The sequence below is a fragment of the Delphinapterus leucas genome, chromosome 8, assembly GCF_059928025.1.
Source record: "Delphinapterus leucas isolate spDelLeu-1000000601 "Yukka" chromosome 8, BTC_Dleu_Yukka2, whole genome shotgun sequence".
Classification (NCBI taxonomy): domain Eukaryota; kingdom Metazoa; phylum Chordata; class Mammalia; order Artiodactyla; family Monodontidae; genus Delphinapterus; species Delphinapterus leucas.
The window spans coordinates 113353307-113372536 of NC_143136.1; the positions used below are offsets into that span (position 1 = coordinate 113353307).

At 51.7% G+C, this 19230-nt stretch overlaps 1 protein-coding gene across 4 annotated transcripts in view; it reads right to left on the bottom strand.

The window, feature by feature from the left end:
- Positions 1-13368: 13368 nt before the first annotated feature.
- The window catches only part of EPB41L5 (erythrocyte membrane protein band 4.1 like 5), a 143045-nt gene continuing 137183 nt past the window's right edge, over positions 13369-19230 (bottom strand). For all 4 annotated transcript variants that reach the window (XM_089916982.1, XM_022565505.3, XM_022565504.3 and 1 more), the window contains one exon: positions 13369-18911. In XM_089916982.1, the coding sequence (XP_089773108.1) occupies positions 18845-18911 (67 nt within the window). In that variant the 3' untranslated portion in view covers positions 13369-18844. The remainder of the gene's footprint in view (positions 18912-19230) is intronic.

Here is a 19230-nt window from a genome sequence, read left to right on the forward strand (position 1 = left end):
TTCTTAAAAGGGCATTAACGCCATCATGGGGCCCCACCCTCATGACCTCATCTAACCCTAATTACCTCCCAAAGGCCCTGTTACCATCACATTGGTAGGTGGGGTTTCGATTTACGAATTTGGGGGAGGGGGACACAATTCAGTCCCACCCACTAAGCACGAAAGGCCCAAAGGCAGGGGACCAAGCCTAGCACTCACTCAGCTCACACATCCCGAGCAGCTTCCGAGTACCAAGTGCAGTGATGTGAGATCACAGAAAACATATACACTGGTCTCTGTCCCTGGTCCCTGACACAGAGCTCCTGAACCCCTTGTAAATTCCTAAGTGATAAAAGTACTGGGAGCATCTTTTGTTCTCATGAGGTGATGCTGGGTGGCTCCTGGGTGGGGCTGGTCACCAGAAAGACCAAATTGTGATTAGACGCTTGGAATTTTCACCCCGTCCCCCAGAGAGAGGAGAGGGGCTGGAAATGGAGTCAGCGTTGGATGACGCCCACGTGAGGAAGCCTGCATCAACTCCCACTGGTATGTGGTCAGAGAGCACCCAGGTGGAGGAACCAGGAGGGCAATGCTCCCAGGCTCCATGGGGACAGAAGCTCCTGTGCTTGGGACCTTCCAAGACTTGGACCCCGCTTCCAAACAAGGTCACAATGGCGGGTATTGGGGGTTAGGACTTGACCAGATCTTTCTGGAGGGGGCGATCCCACCCCAACACGAAGGTCGTGGAGAGGGGCCCCAACCTCCAGGAGCTAGTGAGTGTAAGTTGTAAGTGGCAGGATTTCTGCCAGTTTGGGGAGACTTTCTCAACTGGAAGAGCCACCTCCCCCCAGGCCTGCTGGGGAGTCTCCCCGCCCCCGTTCGGGACGCCTCTCCCTGGCTTGGCCGTTGGCGCCAGGTGAGAGGCACGGCTGCCCCACAGCGACGGGGCCCTGCCCTCCCTGGGATCTATGGCAGCAGCTGCTCCCAGCTCCCCAGGAGGGGAGGAGCTCCCAGCCGGCCCCAAACAACACGGGCCCCTTCACAGAGAGGTCACCCTTCACCTGAGGGCCCCTGCAGGCGAGACTCGAGGATCACTGCCGGGACGGGAACAGCGGAACTGTCCTGGGTCGGGAGGTGTTGCTTCAAATCCCACCCAGGTAAGTTCAGCCGGATACCCAGGCTGGTGCAGGGCTCGGAGCACTGAGAGGCAGGGCTCACTGTGTGACCAGGGGCTGTGGGCAGGTGACCGAGGTTGGCTTGTCTGCAGAAGCTCAGAGAGGCACCAGAGGGGGTGCTGCGGCCCCCACCCCATCGCTCCTCTCAGAGCCGCGCGCACAGAGCGGAGGGCCGCATCCTTTGCTAAGGCCGGCAGCTGCCAGCCCATCGGCCACACCTGCAGGCGTCACCCCAGCACTCTCGGCTTGGGGTCCTGCTGAAAGCCAGCACCGTCTTCCCCGGAAAGCTCTCCTTCCCACTGGGGACGCTGAGGGTCCCCGGCTTCCCCATCCATCTCACAGCGTTCACCCCGCCGCGGCCGGAACCTGACCCCTCCAGGGCGGGCCTGGCCCGCTGCGGCTGAAGGACAGACAGGGCATGGCTCTAGCTCCTGAGCCGGCATCCCCTGGACGGGCCGTGGGGGACGAGAAGGGAGAAGAAGAATCAGAGAGAAGGGAGCTTGGGGCACAGGAAGCAAGGGTGGTGAGAAGCACCCAAAGCCCCTCACAGACACGTGAGGCTCGGCTGCCCGGGGGTGGGGGGGAGGCAAAGCTCCCGAGGCCACAGTTAGGGACGGGCAAAGGCCGGCCAGAGCCGTGACGCGGCCGTGCCAGGCACGGCCAGGGGCCTCGCGGGGCGCTAAGCCCGGGCTCCCAGGGCAGCGCTGACCAGGTGCAGACGTGCCTCTACACCCGCAGGACGCCGCCTCGAGCCCCAGGAGGCCAACCAGGGTCCAAAAGTCTGTTCCGTGCCCCAGCGGCGGGGCCAAGCCCAGGGCCCTCTTGATGCGGCCTGGACCTTCCATCTCCGTGGACACAGCAGCTTCTGCCGGAGGGACACAGGCTGCTCAGCCAGAGGGCGCTACGGCCTGGTCTGGGGTCTGACGGCAGCCCCTCCCCGGGGCCGCGCACCTGCCGGCCATGGCCAAGCCCTGCCACCCCTAACCGCAGCTGCCCCAGCAGCGCCCCGTGGGCTTCGGTGCAGGGGCGTGGGGACCCGGAGCGGCCCCGCGTGCCGCCCCCCACAGGGGCCCCGTCACCTCTTCCGGCTCGGGGACCATCCTGCTGAGTTTGGATGCGCCGGAGGGGCTCAGCTCAAAGGCGCACAGAGCGTGGGAAAGCGACGGCCGGGGACCCGGAGGGGGACAGAAGGGCCACACCTGCCAGACAGAGCAGCCCAGGCAGCAAGTCCCCCAGGTCAGTGAGCCCGTCCCTGCTGCCCCCACGGCTCAGGGGCTGGACGGCCACCCATCACCCGGCACCGGCACCGGCCGGGCCCGCCCGCCCTCCAGCCTCCCCCGCAGCCCGTGCCCCCGCGCGCCCCCCGGGGCCTCCGACAGACTTGAGCAACGAGCCCTCTCACAGGCCTCCAGCCACATCGGGGCTGCCGCAACGCCCCGCGATGGGCCAGACGGAGGCACAGGACCGTGCGAAGCCCCACCTCACCCCTCAGCCTGCGGGCCTCCTCCCCTCCAGCCCCACGGGACAGCTCCCTTTCCGAAAGAGCCCCACGCGCACCGTCAGGACGGCTGCGACTCCCAGCTCCCCGAAGGCGCCCTGGGAGGGCAGAGACCCAGCTGCTTCGGAAAGACGGCTACTCGGTGAAAATTCACCCTTTCCCCGCGAGCTCAGGAAGGAGTTGAAGTTTCTACCTTCCCCTTCCCAACTGCGATTCTTCTGGCTACGGCGTGGAGGTTTTTACTCTCAGCTTGGAGGTTTTTACTATGATCTTCAAGTGGTCCGTTATTCTATCTTCTTCAGGTAACTTGGTGTGCCTTCCCTCTCCTATTCCTTTTTGCAACAGTTTTCAAATAAGGGTTGAACTGGAACAAGGGTTCACCTTCCAGGAGGTCTCGGTCGTAACATCGCGCCCCGAGTTGCCACCCTTCGCCTTTCTCTCTGGGCCCCGAGTGTGCTCTCTTCCACTCCGTCCTCTGGCTTCTTCTGCTTCCCTGAGGACGGGATTGTCCTCCAGAGCACCTTCTAGTGGTGTCTGCAGTTCTTCTTTCTCTTGATGGATTTTTGATGGCTGTTTTGGTCACAGTTACTCGAAATGGGAGGTGTTTCCACCCATATTCTCAATCTTTCTGGTGAGGCTGGCCACAGCCCAATCCCAATGTGCCTGAATACCTAGATTTCTCACCTTTCAGGTCTTTTTGAAAATTCTCTATGTTAACTTCAAGTAAAGATTGGGATTTTCGAGCTCTTTATTACTTGTCTCCAGTGTTTGTGTTGCCTTCAAAAAAGAACAATGCGAAACGTATTATCTCACATGACTGTAAACCCCAGGACAGGACTGGCTTCTCAGCCCACTGATTCACCAGCTTGATGACATTAGCAAGGATCCTTCTGTCTGCTGCTGCCTTCGCGGTGGCTTCATTCTCAGCCTAGACTCAAGATGCCGCGGCCGCTCCAGATGCCGGGGTTGGAGAAATAAGGGAGCATCTCATCGCCAGCTCTCGGCTGGGAACTAGGAAACCCTTCCCAGAAGGTTTCTCCTCCCATCTCACTGGCCTGACCTGGGTGAAGAGTGAACTACATTGATGGGTTTTCATTCCAGGATAAATCCTACTTAGTCATTATGTTGTATCCTTTTAAATGTATTACTGGATTCAACTTGCTCAAATTTTGTTAAGATTTTTTATACCTGTGATTGTAAAAGATGTTGGTCTGTAGTTTTCTTTCTGTTGTTATGTCTCTGTCTAGTTTGAGTAACAGGGAAATGCTGGCCTTGCAGAATAAGTTGGGGGTGGGTATTCCCTCTTTCATTTGTTGCAAAACTGTGTATGAGTGTTATGTCCTCCTTAAATGTTAGTTAAAATTCTCTAGTGAGACCATCTGGGCCTGAAGTTTCCTTTGTGGGAAGATATTTAACTACAAATACACTTTCTTTTGTTTGCTCATTTACATGTCGTCTGAAGCTCCTTTGTCCGATACTGATAGTAGCTGCAACAGAGACAATATGGGCAGCAAAGCTTAAAATATTTATATCTGGTCCTTTTGAGAAAAAGTCTGCAGACTCCTGGTTTAGTGGATGAAGCCTGAGTTTAAGAGTTGACTGATGGAGTTACATATGAATCTCAGATATTTTCCTCCTAAGTGAAATTTCAGAGAAAGTTACTTAGCACTAATGAGCCTTAGTTTCCTTATCTGTAAATTAGAAATACCAACAGTCAACGCCTTCTATAAGGCTTATTTCATCTACAGCCTAAGACTATTACCGTAGACTCTCATTTTCTCAGTTTGTTTTTTTTCCATAATTTCTTCTATACTGATATGACTACTTAGGTTATCTATTTCTTCTTGAATGAGCTTTGGTAGCTTGTGTCTTTCAAGGAATTTCTCCATTTCTTCTAAATTGTCAGCTTTATTGGCATAAAGTTGCTCATAACATTCCCTTATTGTTCTTTTAAAAATTTTTAAAATTTATTTTGTTTCTCTTGAATGAAAGATCCTTTAAATTCTACAGGGCTTTACAATTTTCAAAAGTTTCACACACATAATTTCATATAATCCCCCTTATTATTCTTCAGGGTATATTGATTCTGTTGTGATGTCACCTTGCTACCTGAAAACTGGGTTTGCCTCTTGGTGGGTGTCGAGCCAACGAACACAACCAAGCCAAGATCAGGAGAAGGAAGGATTTACTATTACTTGCAGCCAAGTAAGGAGAGCACCGGGGATCCTTCCCAAAGCAGTGTCTACCCAAACAGCAAAATTGGGGACGTCCTAAGCTAAGAGTACATGCATATTCATGAGGCAGCTTGAGCAGAGGAGAATTCAGCATAGAATTGGGGCAAAGGTCAACAGAGTCCAAGCTTTAGTTGACTGCAATCAGGAGGGTCATCATCATCATTCCATCCTCCGCCTGGGAGGCGGCCGGAGTTCCTGAAGAACTCAAGAGACATATTGTTCTGTGTATCACGTGAGGAGAACCAGGGCCCTGCCCCAAGCCTGCACTATTGCTCCTTGAAGCTCCTCCCCTGTCTCTGCATCCCCTCCCTTCCCTGATTAGCAGCTGTTTGAACCTGCCCTTTGGAACTCAGGGAAGGTTGTGGAGGCTGAATGAAGCCTATTTCCTACAAACAAGAATCAGGGGGACACAGAAAGGACTTGTACCCAGCAACCCCACAGGGTCCCGCTCGGTTTCAACCTCTCTATTAGTAATTTGTGACTTCTTTTTTCCCTGATTTTACAAAGAACCACCTTGTGGTTATTTTTATTTCCTCTATTATTTTTTTGGTTTTCTTTTTCATTGATTACTTCTCTTTATTATATTCTTCCTTCTGCTTATTTTGGAATCAATTACCTTCTCCTTTTACTACTTTTGTAAGGTGTAATCTGGGGTCACTGACTTGAGTCCTTCTTTTCTAATGTAAGCGTTAAGTGCTATCAATTTTCCTTTGTTTACTACTTTAGCTGCAGCCAGCAAATTTTGAGATTTTGTGATTTTATTTTCATACAATTCAAAATACTTTTAAATTTCCCTTTTGATTTCTTCTTTCACCAGTAAGTCATTTAGAAGTGGGTTATTTACAATGTTCATTGCAGCACTATTTACAATAGCCAAGACATGGAAGCAACCTAAATGTCCATCGACAGATGAACGGATAAAGAAGATGTGGTACATATATATGATGGAATACTACTCAGCCATAAAAAAGAATGAAATAATGCAATTTGCAGCTACATGGATGGACCTAGATATGATCATACCAAGTGAAGTCAGTCAGACAGAGAAAGACAAATCCATGTGATATCACTCATATGTGGAATCTAATTTTTTTAAAAGATGAAACAAATGAACTTGTTTGCAAAACAGAAACAGACTTACAGATATTGAAAACAAACTTATGGTTACCAAAGGGGAAACATGGTGGGGTAGGGATAAATCAGCAGCCTGGGATGAACACAAACACACTACTATATATAAGATATATAACCAACAAGGACCTACTGTATAGCACAGGGAACTATACTCAATATCTTATAACCTATAATGGAAAAGAATCTAAAAAAGGGTATATATGTATAACTGAATCACGTTGCTGTACACCTGAAACTAACATAGTAAATCAAGTATACTCTAAATAAAATTAAAATTTTAAAAAATGAGCAATCAAAAATTTTTATTTAAAAAAAGCATATGATGGCAACAACAACAAAAGAAGTGGGTTATTTAGTCCCTAAATACTTGAGAAGGTTCCAGATCTCTTTCTGTCACTGGTTTCTAGTTTAATTCCATTATAGTCAGACAATATACTTTGTATGATTTGAATGTTTTAAAACTCATTAAGACTTGCTTAGTGGCCAGGATATGGTCTCTCCTGGCAAGTCTTCAGTGTGTACTGTAAAGTAATACATACTCTAGTGTTACCAGGAGAAAGTGTTTTATGGATGTCAGCTAGGTCAAGTTGATTGCTGGTGTCCTCCAAGTTATCTATATCCCTGATTTTCTGTACATTGTTAGTTACTGGTCTCAGCCAACTGACAGTGATGCTATTGGCCAGGAATGCCTGAGGGCACTCACCTGGGCCCCACTGCCCCCCACCCTCCACCAGGGCCGATTTGTGGCCGGACAGGCCCTTGTGGTTCTTACTATGATTGCAAGGTGCATCTCAGCAACAAGCAGCAGGGAACTTGGAAGAAACAAGGTCTACTACTCATAGGTCCTGGAGGGCACCGGCACATCCAGGGCACACAGAGATGCAGGCAGAGAGAGAGAGGACAGGGCCTTGGGTTCCACCTTTATTGAGATTGAGAATGGGCGCCCTAGGGTTTCATGGGTTCAGCCTTTATTAGTGAATGTAAAACCAAGAGCAGGAATTAAAGTGTGAGAAGGGAAAAGCAATGTCACTCAAGGGCCAGTTGTCTGAATGACCCAGGGCGTTCTAAAAGGGAGCTTCACGGGTGGGGTGGCCTCCTTCTTTATCTGTGTGGCTGGCAATGTGTCTTTGAAATGGATGCCTTAGCAGTGAAAAGCTTAAGGTCAGGCACTTACAATTAAAAAAGTGAACTCTCAGGCACTTATACTACAGGGGTATTGAAATCTCTGTATATAACTGAGGATTTGTATATTTCTCTTCACACTTCTGTTAGTTTTTTGTTTTTTTTTTTTGCGGTACGCGGGCCTCTCACTGTTGTGGCCTCTCCCGCGGAGCACAGGCTCCGGATGCGCAGGCTCAGCGGCCATGGCTCACAGGCCCAGCCGCTCCGCGGCATTTGGGATCCTCCCGGACCGGGGCACGAACCTGTGTCCCCTGCATTGGCAGGCGGACTCTCAACCACTGCGTCACCAGGGAAGCCCTTCTGTTAGTTTTTGCTTCACATATTCTGAAGCTTTGTCATTTAGTGCATAGTCATTTAAGATTCTTATGTCTTTTTGGTGAAGTTACTCTTTTATTATTACCTATTGTCTGTCTTTATTCCTGGTAGCTTTCCTTGTTCTGACTTCATTATTTTTTGTTTTATTGAGGTGAAATTCACAAAGTATAAAATAAACCATTTTAAAGTGTACAATTAATTGGAATTTAGTATATTCGCAATGCTGTGCAGGCACCATTTGACAACATCAAATGTTGTCTAGTGTCAACATTTTCAGAATCCCCAAAGTGAAACCGAGCAGGACCCTGTGGGGCTCCTGGGCACGGAAGCCCTTCCGTGTCCCACTGTTTCTTGTTTGTCGGGAATAGGCTTCATTCAGCCTCCATGACCTTCCCTGAGTTCCAAAAGGGCAGCTGCTAATCAGGGAAGGGAGGGGATGCAGAGACAAGGGAGAAGCGGTCAAGAAAACACTAGTGCAGCCTTGGGGCAGGTCCTGGCCCCGCCTCAAGGGATACACAGAACAGTATCTTTGAGCTCTTCTGCAGAAGTAAAACCCCCAACAAAAGCTCATCAGGAGACCCTGAGGCCAGATTAAAGGATCGCAGGCCCTGCACACACCCTGGTCCTTATCAGCAACCCCGCCCTTGAACCACTGCTGTAAAACTCCTCACCAAATCTACCCACCACCCCGCCCCGGTTTGGGACACACAGTTTTGAGGGCACGAGCCTGCTGTGTCCCCGCTCTGCCTGGCAAAACAATAAAGTTGCTCTTTTCTGCTTCACCCCAAAACTGTCTCTGAGATCCGATTCGGCACCGGTGTGCTGAGGCCGAGCTTTCGGCATCAGGGGAGACCCCACACCCATTAAGCTTGTTCCCCACCTGCAGCTCCTGACCTGCTGTCTGTGTCTGTGGATTTACCTGCCCTGCATCTCTCACAGTAATGGAATCACACGACATGTGACTGGGATCTGGCTTCCGCTACACAGCGCAATGTTTGCAAGGTGCACCCATGTTGTAGCATGTACTTTATTCCTTTCCATGGGTGAGTACTATCCTGCTGTACGGACAAAGCACATTGTGTTTATCCATTCATCCACTGACGGACACCTGGCTCTTTCCACCTTCTGGCAGCAACCTTCCAGTGCCATGAAGCCAAGCATATCTTTGGTGCCTCCCCACCAGGACTGTTTTACGTTCTGGCCCCAGGATCCTCAGCTGCTTCAAAGACTGCCCTCTGTCACTCTGATCACACCTGTCCTCCCTTGATAGGGCACCAGGCTTCCAAGGGGTCTGACCCCCTACCCCCCCCATCTCATATGCATACACACACGCACAAGCGAGCACACATGCGTGCAGGCCAGGGAAAGGCTCTGTCCTCCAGGGGAGTGGATGGCATGTGTCACACCAAGCCCACACACCCCAGAAATAACTGATGAACAAGGATGCTTGTGAAGCCAAGGAAATCTCTAACTTTTGTTTGCATTTTAAGCAACATGACAACAGGCTGAAAATAACACACATTTCTGTAAGCAGCCATTTTGACCCCTTTGGACTCAAATTCCATAAACTCTGTTTTTCAGAGCCGTTTCTACTCCCAAACCCTCTCTTTAGGCTCCCCCAAGTCCCCACCAAGTGGCAACAGAATCCTCGTACCATCTGGTGTCACTGACCTTGATCTTCCTAAGGAGTCCGGTTTTCCCACCCTTGTTTATCCACCATCAGCGCAAATGTCAACAAAGCAAAAGGAAAATTTCAATATTATTATATAAATAGCTTTGACCTCCCATGCCCCCAGGTTCCCCGAACTAAACTTTGAAAACGTCTGGACTGAAACATCTCAAAGTCAGGGATTGAATCATTCTCTCAACATCTTCCTAACATGCCTCGTAAGCCCCTATGGGCTGGGTCCCCCAAAAAGTGCAATAAGTGAGCGATGGCTAAAGGCTCGGCATCTTTGTGATGCAAGTTTTAGGGACGGCACATGAATGAAGGCTCTGGGACTTGGAAGTTAATGTCAAGAGCTCAGGACCTGAGGCCAGACAAAGACACTACAAGTAAAGAAAATTATAGACAAATATCTCTTATGAATATTGATACAAAAATTCCCGACGAAATACCAGCAAACTCAATTCAGCAGCATGTTGAAAGAATTATACACCATGACCAAGTGGGATTTAGGCCTGGATGCAAGGTTCAACATACAAAAATCAATGAATATAAGACACCACATTAACAAAATGAAAGAAAGTAAAAACACATGGTCATCTCAATCGATGCAGAAAAAGCATTTGACAAAACTCAATCCCCTTTCATAGAAAAAACACTCAACAAAGTTGGAATGGAAGGAAACTACCGCAACATGATAAAGGCCATAAAACCCACAGCTGACACCACGTTCAATGGTGAAAGACTGAAGGCTTTTTGTCTTGGTTCAGGCTGCTTTGACAAATGATCATAACCCGGGCAGCTTAGACAGCAAACATTTCCTTCCCACAGCTCTGGAGGCTGGGAGGCCGGGAGCAGTACGCCAGCCTGGTGGTGTGCTAGGCCAGGGCCCTCTTCCTGGCTCTGTCCTCATGTGGCTTTCCTCGGCACATGCGTGCAGAGAGAGGTATCTGTGTCTCTTCTTCTCTGTGTAGGGCATCTATCCCATCATGGGGGCTCCGCTCTCATGATTTCATATAAACCTAATCACACTCCAACGGCCTCACCTTCAAACACCATCACACTGAGGATTACAGCTTCAACGAGTGAATTCTGGGGGGACACAAACACTCAGTCCATGGTACTTTTCCTCTAAGATCAGGAAAAAACAAGATGCCTTTTTTTGCCACTTGTACTGAATACTGGAAGTCCTAGGCAAAGAAATTAACCAAGAAAAAGAAATAAAAGGCACCCAAAATCAAAGGGAAGCAGTAAAATTATCTCTGGATATTCACATGCAATGTGAATATTATGCATAACAATTAACTCAAAATGGATCAAAGACATAAATGTAAGAACTAAAAAATATGAAACTCTTAGGAGAAAATATAGGTTATAGGGAAATCTTCATGACATTGGATTTGACAGTGATTTCTTGGATGTGACACCAAAAGCACAGGCAACGTAAGAGAAAATCAGATAAATTAGACTTCATCAAAATTTAAAAATTTGTACATCATAGGACATCATCAACAGAGTGAAAAGGCATTCCACAGAATGAGAGAAAATATTCGTGAATCATTTATCTGATAAGAGATTAACATCCAAAATGTATAAGGGACTCCTAAAATTCAACAACAAAAAATAAACAATTCAGTTTAATAATGGACAAAGGATTTGAAGAGCCATTTCTCCAAAGAAGATACACAAATGCCCAACAAGCCACATGAAGATACTCAACGCCACTGATCAACAGGGAAACAAAAATTAAAACTACAAACAGATACCACTACGCCCATCTGGATGGCTATTATAAAAACAAACTAACAAACAAAAAAAGAAAACAATAACCATGGGTGAGGGTGTGGAGAAACTGGAACACGGGGGCACTGCCGACGAGAACGTGAAACGATGCAGCTGCTGTGGAAAATGGTTTGGCAGTTCCCCAGAAAGAATGACATTATCGTTCTGCAATTCCACTCCTGGGTTTATAGCCCAGAGATTTGAAAGCAGGGACGTGCACAGATGCTCATACACCCATGTTCACAGCAACAGCTAAAAGGTGTAGGGGAGCAGGTACCATCCCAGAATAGGTCTCTTTGGCATATTAATAGTTTTAAGCTGGTTATTTTCCGGGAAACAGCAGGCGTAGAAGAAATTCTGAAAACCAAGTAGGAGTCACCGTTTTGTAAGAGACAGGGACATTTACCAGGGGAATCTCGCTATGCAAGGGCATCCCCCTCACTGTACCAGGACACGAGGACGACCGAATCTCTAGCAGCTCCTAGGGGCGGAGAAGGTAAGGACTTGAAGAACCTTGCGCTTGTTTACCCGGCCTTCCCTGGTCACCGCTCATAACCGACTCTGCCCATCCTCAACATCCTCTTCTGCTTTGGGCGAGGACGGTATCCAAGGTGAGGGCTTCGGCCGTTTGAACAAGGTACTCAGGTTGTCTGGGTCTCTCCCGGGTCCACATGTTACTAGACTTTGCTGGATTTTCTCCTGTTAATCGGTTTCATGTCAGTTTAATTCCCAGACCAGAAAGAAGAGCCTAGGAGGGCGGAGGGAATCTCTTCCTCCCCGACAGGCAAATGCCTCCTAACAGATGAAAGGGAGAGCAAAATGTGGTCTGTACATACAATATAATTCCGTCTCGAAAAGGAAGGGAATTCTGACACCTGCTACAGCATGGATGGACTTTGAGGACATTAGGCTCAGTGAAGTAAGCCAGTCCGGAAAAGAAGCACTGCAGGATTCCACGTACATGAGGCACCTAGAAGAGGCGCATTCATAGACACAGAGAGTAGAAGGGTGGGTGCCAGGGCTGGGGGAGGGGAGTCGGTGTTTAATGGGGACAGAGTTTCAGTTTGGGAACCATGGGAAAGTTCTGGAGCTTATGCCTGTGATGGCTGTACAGCAACGTGAATGTACTTAGTGCCCCTGAGCTGGACACCGAAAAAGGGTGCAATGGAAAATCTTATGCATATTGTATCAGTTTAAAAATTTTCAATTTAAATTGTTAAAATGGGTAAACTGGTAAATCACATATTTTATCCCAGTTTTTGAATTTTCTAATTAAAAAAATTTAAACTGTAAAACGGTAATAAATTTTACATCATACAGCTTCCACCACAATAAAAAAATTTTTTTTTAATAAAAAACTTTTCAAAAGCTCCTTGGAGGGGAGACAAAAGTGCAAACGCAGGAACGGCAAGTTGCCCCAGACCCCTGCCCCCGGCCTCCCCGAAGCCACAGAGCCGCCCTGTAGAGAGGCCTGCAGGGGGCAGTGGGGCCTGTGCCTGGGCAGCGGTGCAGACCGGGGGACCACTGACCCACCCTGTGTCCTTGCCCGTCTCAGGGCAGCAGTGGCGGCGCCCTGTCAGCCCTCCGGGCGAAGCGGGGCCCGAGGGCAGGGGTGCGGGGAGGGCGGACGTCCACCCGAGACTAGGAAGGGCGCCGGCCCCTACCCTACCCAGCGGCTGAGACTGCAACAGAGTCGGGGTCCTGCCCTGAGGCCTCGAGCCCTGCGCACCGCCCACCCCGGGGCTCCTGGGCGTGTCCTCCCGCGGCCCCGGGAGTGGCGGCGAGGGTCTGGGTGCTGGAGGCTGAGCAGCCGCCCTCCGCCGCGGCCTCCCTCGGGAAGGGTCCCCTCGTGGGGAGCATCTCGCCACCAGCTCCGCCATCTCCGGGCCGGGTGCGCTTGGCGGCAGGAGAGGGCAAAGAGGCTCGCGGTGCCTTCTGAGGGTCTGTCAGGGTGGCTCCTGCAGGACTGATGGAACACAAGCCCTGGACCTCCTGGGGCTCTGACGGCACAAGTCCACACGGCCACTGCCTCTTGCCCCACCTGCCCCAGTTCACGGCCACTGGGCGTTCGCGGGCCACGCCCGGCCCGGGCTGTCCTGAAGCTCTCTCTGGCGTAAGAACACCCGTGGGCGTGTCCAGTCCTCGCAGAAGAGCCATCGGTCCACAACCACACTCCGTGGGTGTCCCCTGGGCCGGGCGGCCTCCTGTAGCTTCTCTCTCAACTCGGTGCAGCTGGGGCTCCGGCGGGGCTGCCCATGGGCGCTGCCGACCCACCGGCCGGGCCGGGCCTGGCTGTCCGTCGGAAGGGCGACCACAGAGCCACTTCCCTCTGCGCCACCACCAAGCCGGCCGTTCCCTGCCCCGGCGCCCCGGGCTAGACGGCGCCTGCCTGCGGGTGCTCCCAGGCCCCTCCACCCCGCACCCTCAAACGCAGCCAAGCCTGGGGCAGCAGCCGGCCTGTAAGTCCTCTCTGGGTCTGTGGCCGGACGGGAGGAGAGAAACTTGTGTGTCTCGTAAGCCCGCCCTGGTCCCCACCCTCAGTGAGGCAGGACGGAGGGGTGGCTCGGCATCCCACCCTGCACCCTGGGGTCCGAGGTGGAGAGGGCAACGGCCATCCAAGACCCTGCTCCTGGGTCGTGGTGAAGGAGAGGGGCAGGCCACCAGAACAGCACAGCAGCACACGGAGGACGACCCCCCTGCGGTTTCCGCGCGGGGATCACCAAACCTGACTTTTCCACACAGCTCGAGAAGCGCCCTGAGGCTTCCTGGCCCCCGGGGCACAGGAGGTGCCAGGCCTGGGGCTCGGGGTCTGATGCCCGGGGCCCACTGTTTGCTGTGCGTCCTGCAGCGTGGTGTCCGCTGGTCACCTAACGAAGTTTGAAGGAGCTCCCCCATGTTGATGGGTGGCGGGAGGTTTGGGGTTACTGGTGGGACATGACGCCCCTGTGCAGAACAGCCTGGCGCCCAGGAGGTGCTAAGTCACAGGGTGCTGTCCGCCCACCCAAGCACGCTGGGCTCGGAAAAGCAAAGCCCTGCCCGCGCGCCTCTCGGCTTCACTCTGTGGGGTGTGGGAACCCGGGACCCCAGCAGGAAAACCAGGGCTGCTGAGACAGCAGGCCAACCGGGTCTTGGGGACCGGCTTCACCGGCACCCTGGAAGCCTGGGGGCGGATATGCCCTCCCAGATGCAGAGACCTGGAGGGCCCAGGCTCCCTCGGCTGCCCCACTTCGTTCTGCTTTTGGTTTCAGGGGGAGCCCTGCAGCTCGGGGGACACAGGGCAAGGTCTGACGTGGCTTTCCTTGCTGCAGGACAAGCCCTCTTCTCAGTTCAAAGGTGTCCTCCCTGGGCCTGAGATGACCGCAGGGCAAGGGAGGGAGAACAGCGTGCAAGGGGCAGCGGCACGGGGGCGGCCGGCCACCAGGTCTCGCAGGAAGTGGGCAGTGGGGCGGGGCTTCTCCTGCCCCACGCTGCTCCTCCCAGGATGCGCTGGGGGCAGCCGAGGTGTTCCCAAACTTTCAGGATGCCTCTAGCCCAGTTACACCATCGCTCTGAAACGAGCGCCACGCAGCACGGTGCTGCTTCCGCTCACCCCTCGCATTCGTGCGGCAGCGACTCTTGCTGACAGTTCTGCCGAGGAGAGGAACGCCCAGCAGGTGGGTGGGTGCTGCACGTCCAAGAAACCGGGACAGCTCATCAAGCGTGAGTGTTTCACAAGAGCTTTATTTGTGGTCACATCTACGGCTGTCATCTCAGTGTACAAACAGCTCACAGCTGAGTGCAGCGCTTCTAGTACAAGTCGTATAAAACCGCGGACACGTGGCATGACGAGTGCACTTGATAAAAAAATAAATTACACTTTAAAAGCTACTGCAAAGCTTTACACAGATAAAAAGTAAACACAAAATAGTTAGTGAGGTCCTTGTAACTGTCTATCGTATCCAGCTATGAAGATCGAAAGAGCAGGGCTCTGTGCCCGAACGCCTCTCCGACAAAGAAACCTGGAGCGTGCCTGAGCTGGTGTCCGCACCACGGCAACACAGGGGTCCCCGGACACCACATCTCAGAGCTGGAGACAAGCACAGCTCCGCACCTGCGACCTCGGCCCAGCCGGCTCGGGGCAAATCTCTGTGAACCAAGCAACATCCCTCATCCTGGAGGCTAACAGGTAGCAGGAGCTTCCCGCTTTCTTCTGACCACTCAGGAGCCACAGCGTCCACATGGTGAGCGCAAAAGAGAACAAGTGATATGGCAGTGTGTATTATGCACTAGAGGCCTCCAGGTTTAAAGCAACCAAAAGGCTGAGGGCGAGATGCGTCAGAAGTGCGGAGACCTGGCGGCCTTCGGGGACGGAGGCCAGGCCTGCCCCGGCCCACACGTGAGTGAGGGTGCCGGGGCCTCCAGGGCCAGCCCACCCTCGGAGTCCATCTGAACACGGGCCACGCGCAGCCGGGCCCTCACCAGCCCTGCTCCAGACAAAACTGCCTGCTGGCCCGCCCTCGGGGAGAAGCTGAGGCCCTGGCTTCTCTGGGGCCTGACTCAGAACAAGAGAGCCTTTCCCGTGTCAGTGGCTGCCACACAGCTCTGCTCTCGGAGGTGTTTGCAGTGACCCTGGCGCTGGTCTGAGAGGAGACAGGCAGGGCGGCCAGAGCCGAGACACAGGAGGGCAAGCAGCCAAGATACAGGGCTGCCCCGGGCTCCACCCTCACGTGCCACAGAACACGTGTGGCCGCGCGCACACACACACACACACACACACACACACACACGTAAAGACAAAAGCCTAGTAGACTAGGAGACACATTCTTAACGAGATTTTTTCTTAAAACAACATCAACATTTTAGACAAGCAGCTAAGGCTACGTCTAAATTTATCAAGAGCAAAGGAATCTAATCACTCTGTTGTTCACCAGGGTTTCCTCAAGGGCAGGAATAAAAGGGCAATGAATCCTTCCTGTGTACACAAAGGGGACACTACGACCTCTGTGAGGTCCCCGAGAAACAGGATATTCCACAAGTTCTGAAGAGGAGTCTAGGGGAGAAAACCGACACCTACCCAGCTCATTGTAAGCCCCCAGGGCCAGCTCTCCCTTCCCTGACCTTCCCCGGCCAGGACCTAAAGCCAGCTGATCTGAGCTTCTGCCCTTTCCACTCCCCACCCACCAAGACAGAGGCGGCAGCAGGGTGCCCCCTGCAAACCATCAGAAAGCGCAGACCCTTGCAGACCAACGAGGCAACAGCAAGAGGACACACGCAGCCCCCCCAACCTGAGCCCCTAAACATGCTCACAGCCACAACTCCATCATCCCGGCTCCTAGTGAGTTAGCAGAGCGAAAGCTGGTTCTGGAAAGCCTGGAAAGAAAGTGACACAGAGCTGAGTCTGTGGCTCAAGCAGCCTCCTGTCATTTCTGCTGAACGGCTCTGTCAGCTCAGCTATAAACCTGTCGTCCTGCTCTTTCCAAATACGTGCTCGTCCCTCCTGACTGGATCCAACACGGCCAGGGCTCTCCTGATAGCTACACTGTCCTACTGCATGGGAGCCTCTCTAGACACAGAGAAACTTCCCACCCAGCCAGCCACCGTTTAGAACAGCTACTGGGCTGTTTCAGCTCATCCGGGGACCAGAGCTGCACTCAGCCGGTCGGGTAGTTCCGGTGAGCAGGAAAACGCTAAGATCTTCTGTCACCAGAAACTGTGCCGAGGGCCAGCGGCCTGCAGGGCTACCACAGCGAGGTGCCCTCCCCCAGTGTAACCGCCTGTGTCCTGGTCCAGAGCCATCGCACACCTGGCTCCCTGCCAGCATCCTTCCCTGACTCACACCTGCTGCTCCCCCCACACCACCTGCCCTATTCTCAGGTCAGCGGAACAGGGTGAACGTTACAGGCGCCCGGGGACGGCACCTGCAGCAGACAGGAAAGGAAAGGTCTACCTGACAGGTATCTATTCTGTCAGGGCTAATTCATTAAAGTATTAATTTCCATACGTACCATTCTTGCCAGGACATGAGACAGAATTTCCTTTTACCTTGAGATTCAAATGCACTGTAAGAAAGTCCCTATCAATATTCTGACTGGCAAGAATACAGGTACCTGAAGACACAAAGCTTACGCAATGTTTTCAACAACTTAATTCCAAAATCTAGAAAGCTGCTCTGTGACCAGAAGCACAACCTTAACCTTCTACCTTCAGGGTCGTCGGTGTGCTGAAAACTCGATGTCCAGTCCAGCATGTCCCAGGTCAAGTCCCTGGTTCTAGGTGTCATTAGAGCTGCGAGAAAATCTGTTTGACAATTACGAAGTGGCATGAGCTCCCCCAACGAAATCCACGAGCTTAGGATAACAGCTAAGGGGAGACAGCCAACAAGAAGTGCCAACTGTCTTTCCTTCGGCAGAACTGTTTTGTGAAAAAGTCGTTTCCAACCTCTACGGCCCCCTGGGAACAGCACAAGATTAAGATCCCAGGGCTTTCCAGTCAGACAAGAGTGTGCGTTTGCCTGAGTGTGATTATGTTACAGGGAACCCAGGACCATCCAGAACATGGAGTTTTAAAGATCTGAAAACTGGATGTTCTTTTCTGGTGGACAGCAGACACTAACACTCAATTACGTGCACACCGCAGGGCAGGAGACCAAAACCAAATTCCAGGAGGTAGTTTAACATCAGCCCTCGGTGACAGGGATTCACAACAACTTTACCAACGCGATATCCAGATCACCCTCATTCCCCACAGGAACTGAGGTTTCCTTTACGCAGTCCAAAGTTTTGAAGCTAAAATAGTGCTTCTCTGGGTGTTGAAATTCTTTTCTCTATTTTCTATAATGAGCATATACTACTTTAACATCCAGAATTTTTTGTACAGATGGAAAGTAATGAGGAAATTCTAGAGAACACTTTTTAACTAACACAAAATCCCTAACGTTCTTGCAGTACCTTGCATTTAGTTTCAGACATGAATCCCCTCAACCCGATTCCCTATTTCTATCCTGGCATTTTTTTTCCTTCAGTTTACACCATCTGAATTTATTCAGCTTACATTAAAAGGAAACGGAGCCTACGTCCAAATGGGGACCTGGAAACTACTGTGCTCTCCTTCGCCGCCTGAGCCGACCTCAGCCTTCAACCCCACGCAGCCCAGGGAGCCGTGTGGACGCCTGGAGGTCTCTGCGGCCACCCCACCCCTTCCAGGCCAAAAGCTACAGGACGTGCGTGCGCTCCATGCAGGTGTGCTTCCCAAGGGACGGTTGGGCTGAAAAAAACTGTGCTGGGCAACTGATTCCTCTGTAATTCTTCTCAAGGTCTGTCTTACCTTGATGTAAACTTGGAGTATTAAGATAGCCAGTCCAGCAAAAAGTCAAAAGTATGGGAGACATCCGAAAACCCTCTGTATTCTAAAAACCTCTCTTTAGTAATAATTAATCTACCTCAATTCCTGATTTCCAGGCAATGCACAGAAGGGTACAATTTCTATAGCAGGCATTCACATCAAGGACACTCACCCTGACACCAGAGAGAGAAGTAACCTTCCCAAGGCTGCTGACCACCAGGGACGGCCCACCCAGGGGGGCGTCATGAACAGTCACAACCACTGGGCGGAGCAAAGAGCTCGGAGAAAACCACAGGGAAAGGGATCCCCCGCAGCAGGAATTCACAACTTCAAACGAAATGAGAGAAAGTAAAAGATCACAGACGCTCACTTGGGCTAACGTGTAGTGTAATTACGCCCTTCCAGCTGGACGGAAATGTAACTGCTTTTTCACAGAGGTGAAGTCACACCCGGGTGAGCTCTTTTACCCACAAGTGCAGAACCAGCTCCAGCAGAAGCGGACTCCAGGACGGACGGCTGGAGGGCCCGGCCTCGGGTCACGGTGAGGAGTGGCCGCCCCTCAGAGCTCTGTTGTCAGCAAACACTTCTGCTTCAAGGTGGCTTCTCCAGCAGAGGTTGGAGCCGAGCTGACAGGAAGAAAGAACACGTTACTCACTTTTTGGAAAATGCAAAGACCATCCAAGGCGGAAGCGACCTGCATTTCTCCCAGGCGCCTCGCGGAGCATGCGGAGAGTAAAGAGGGGTGTGTAGTAGCACTTAACGTAGGCGATTCCGCAGAGGGTCATTTTCTAGATAACTGATGCTTATTCCATCTTGAAATGGAACCTAAAGACATCAATTTCCCCTGCTTCCTTGGATAAAATACACCGAACAGACACCTCATTTCTTGCTGAGCCAGGGCTGTCACAGAACGCGGAGGACAGGGCTGTGCCGAGCACCATGGCA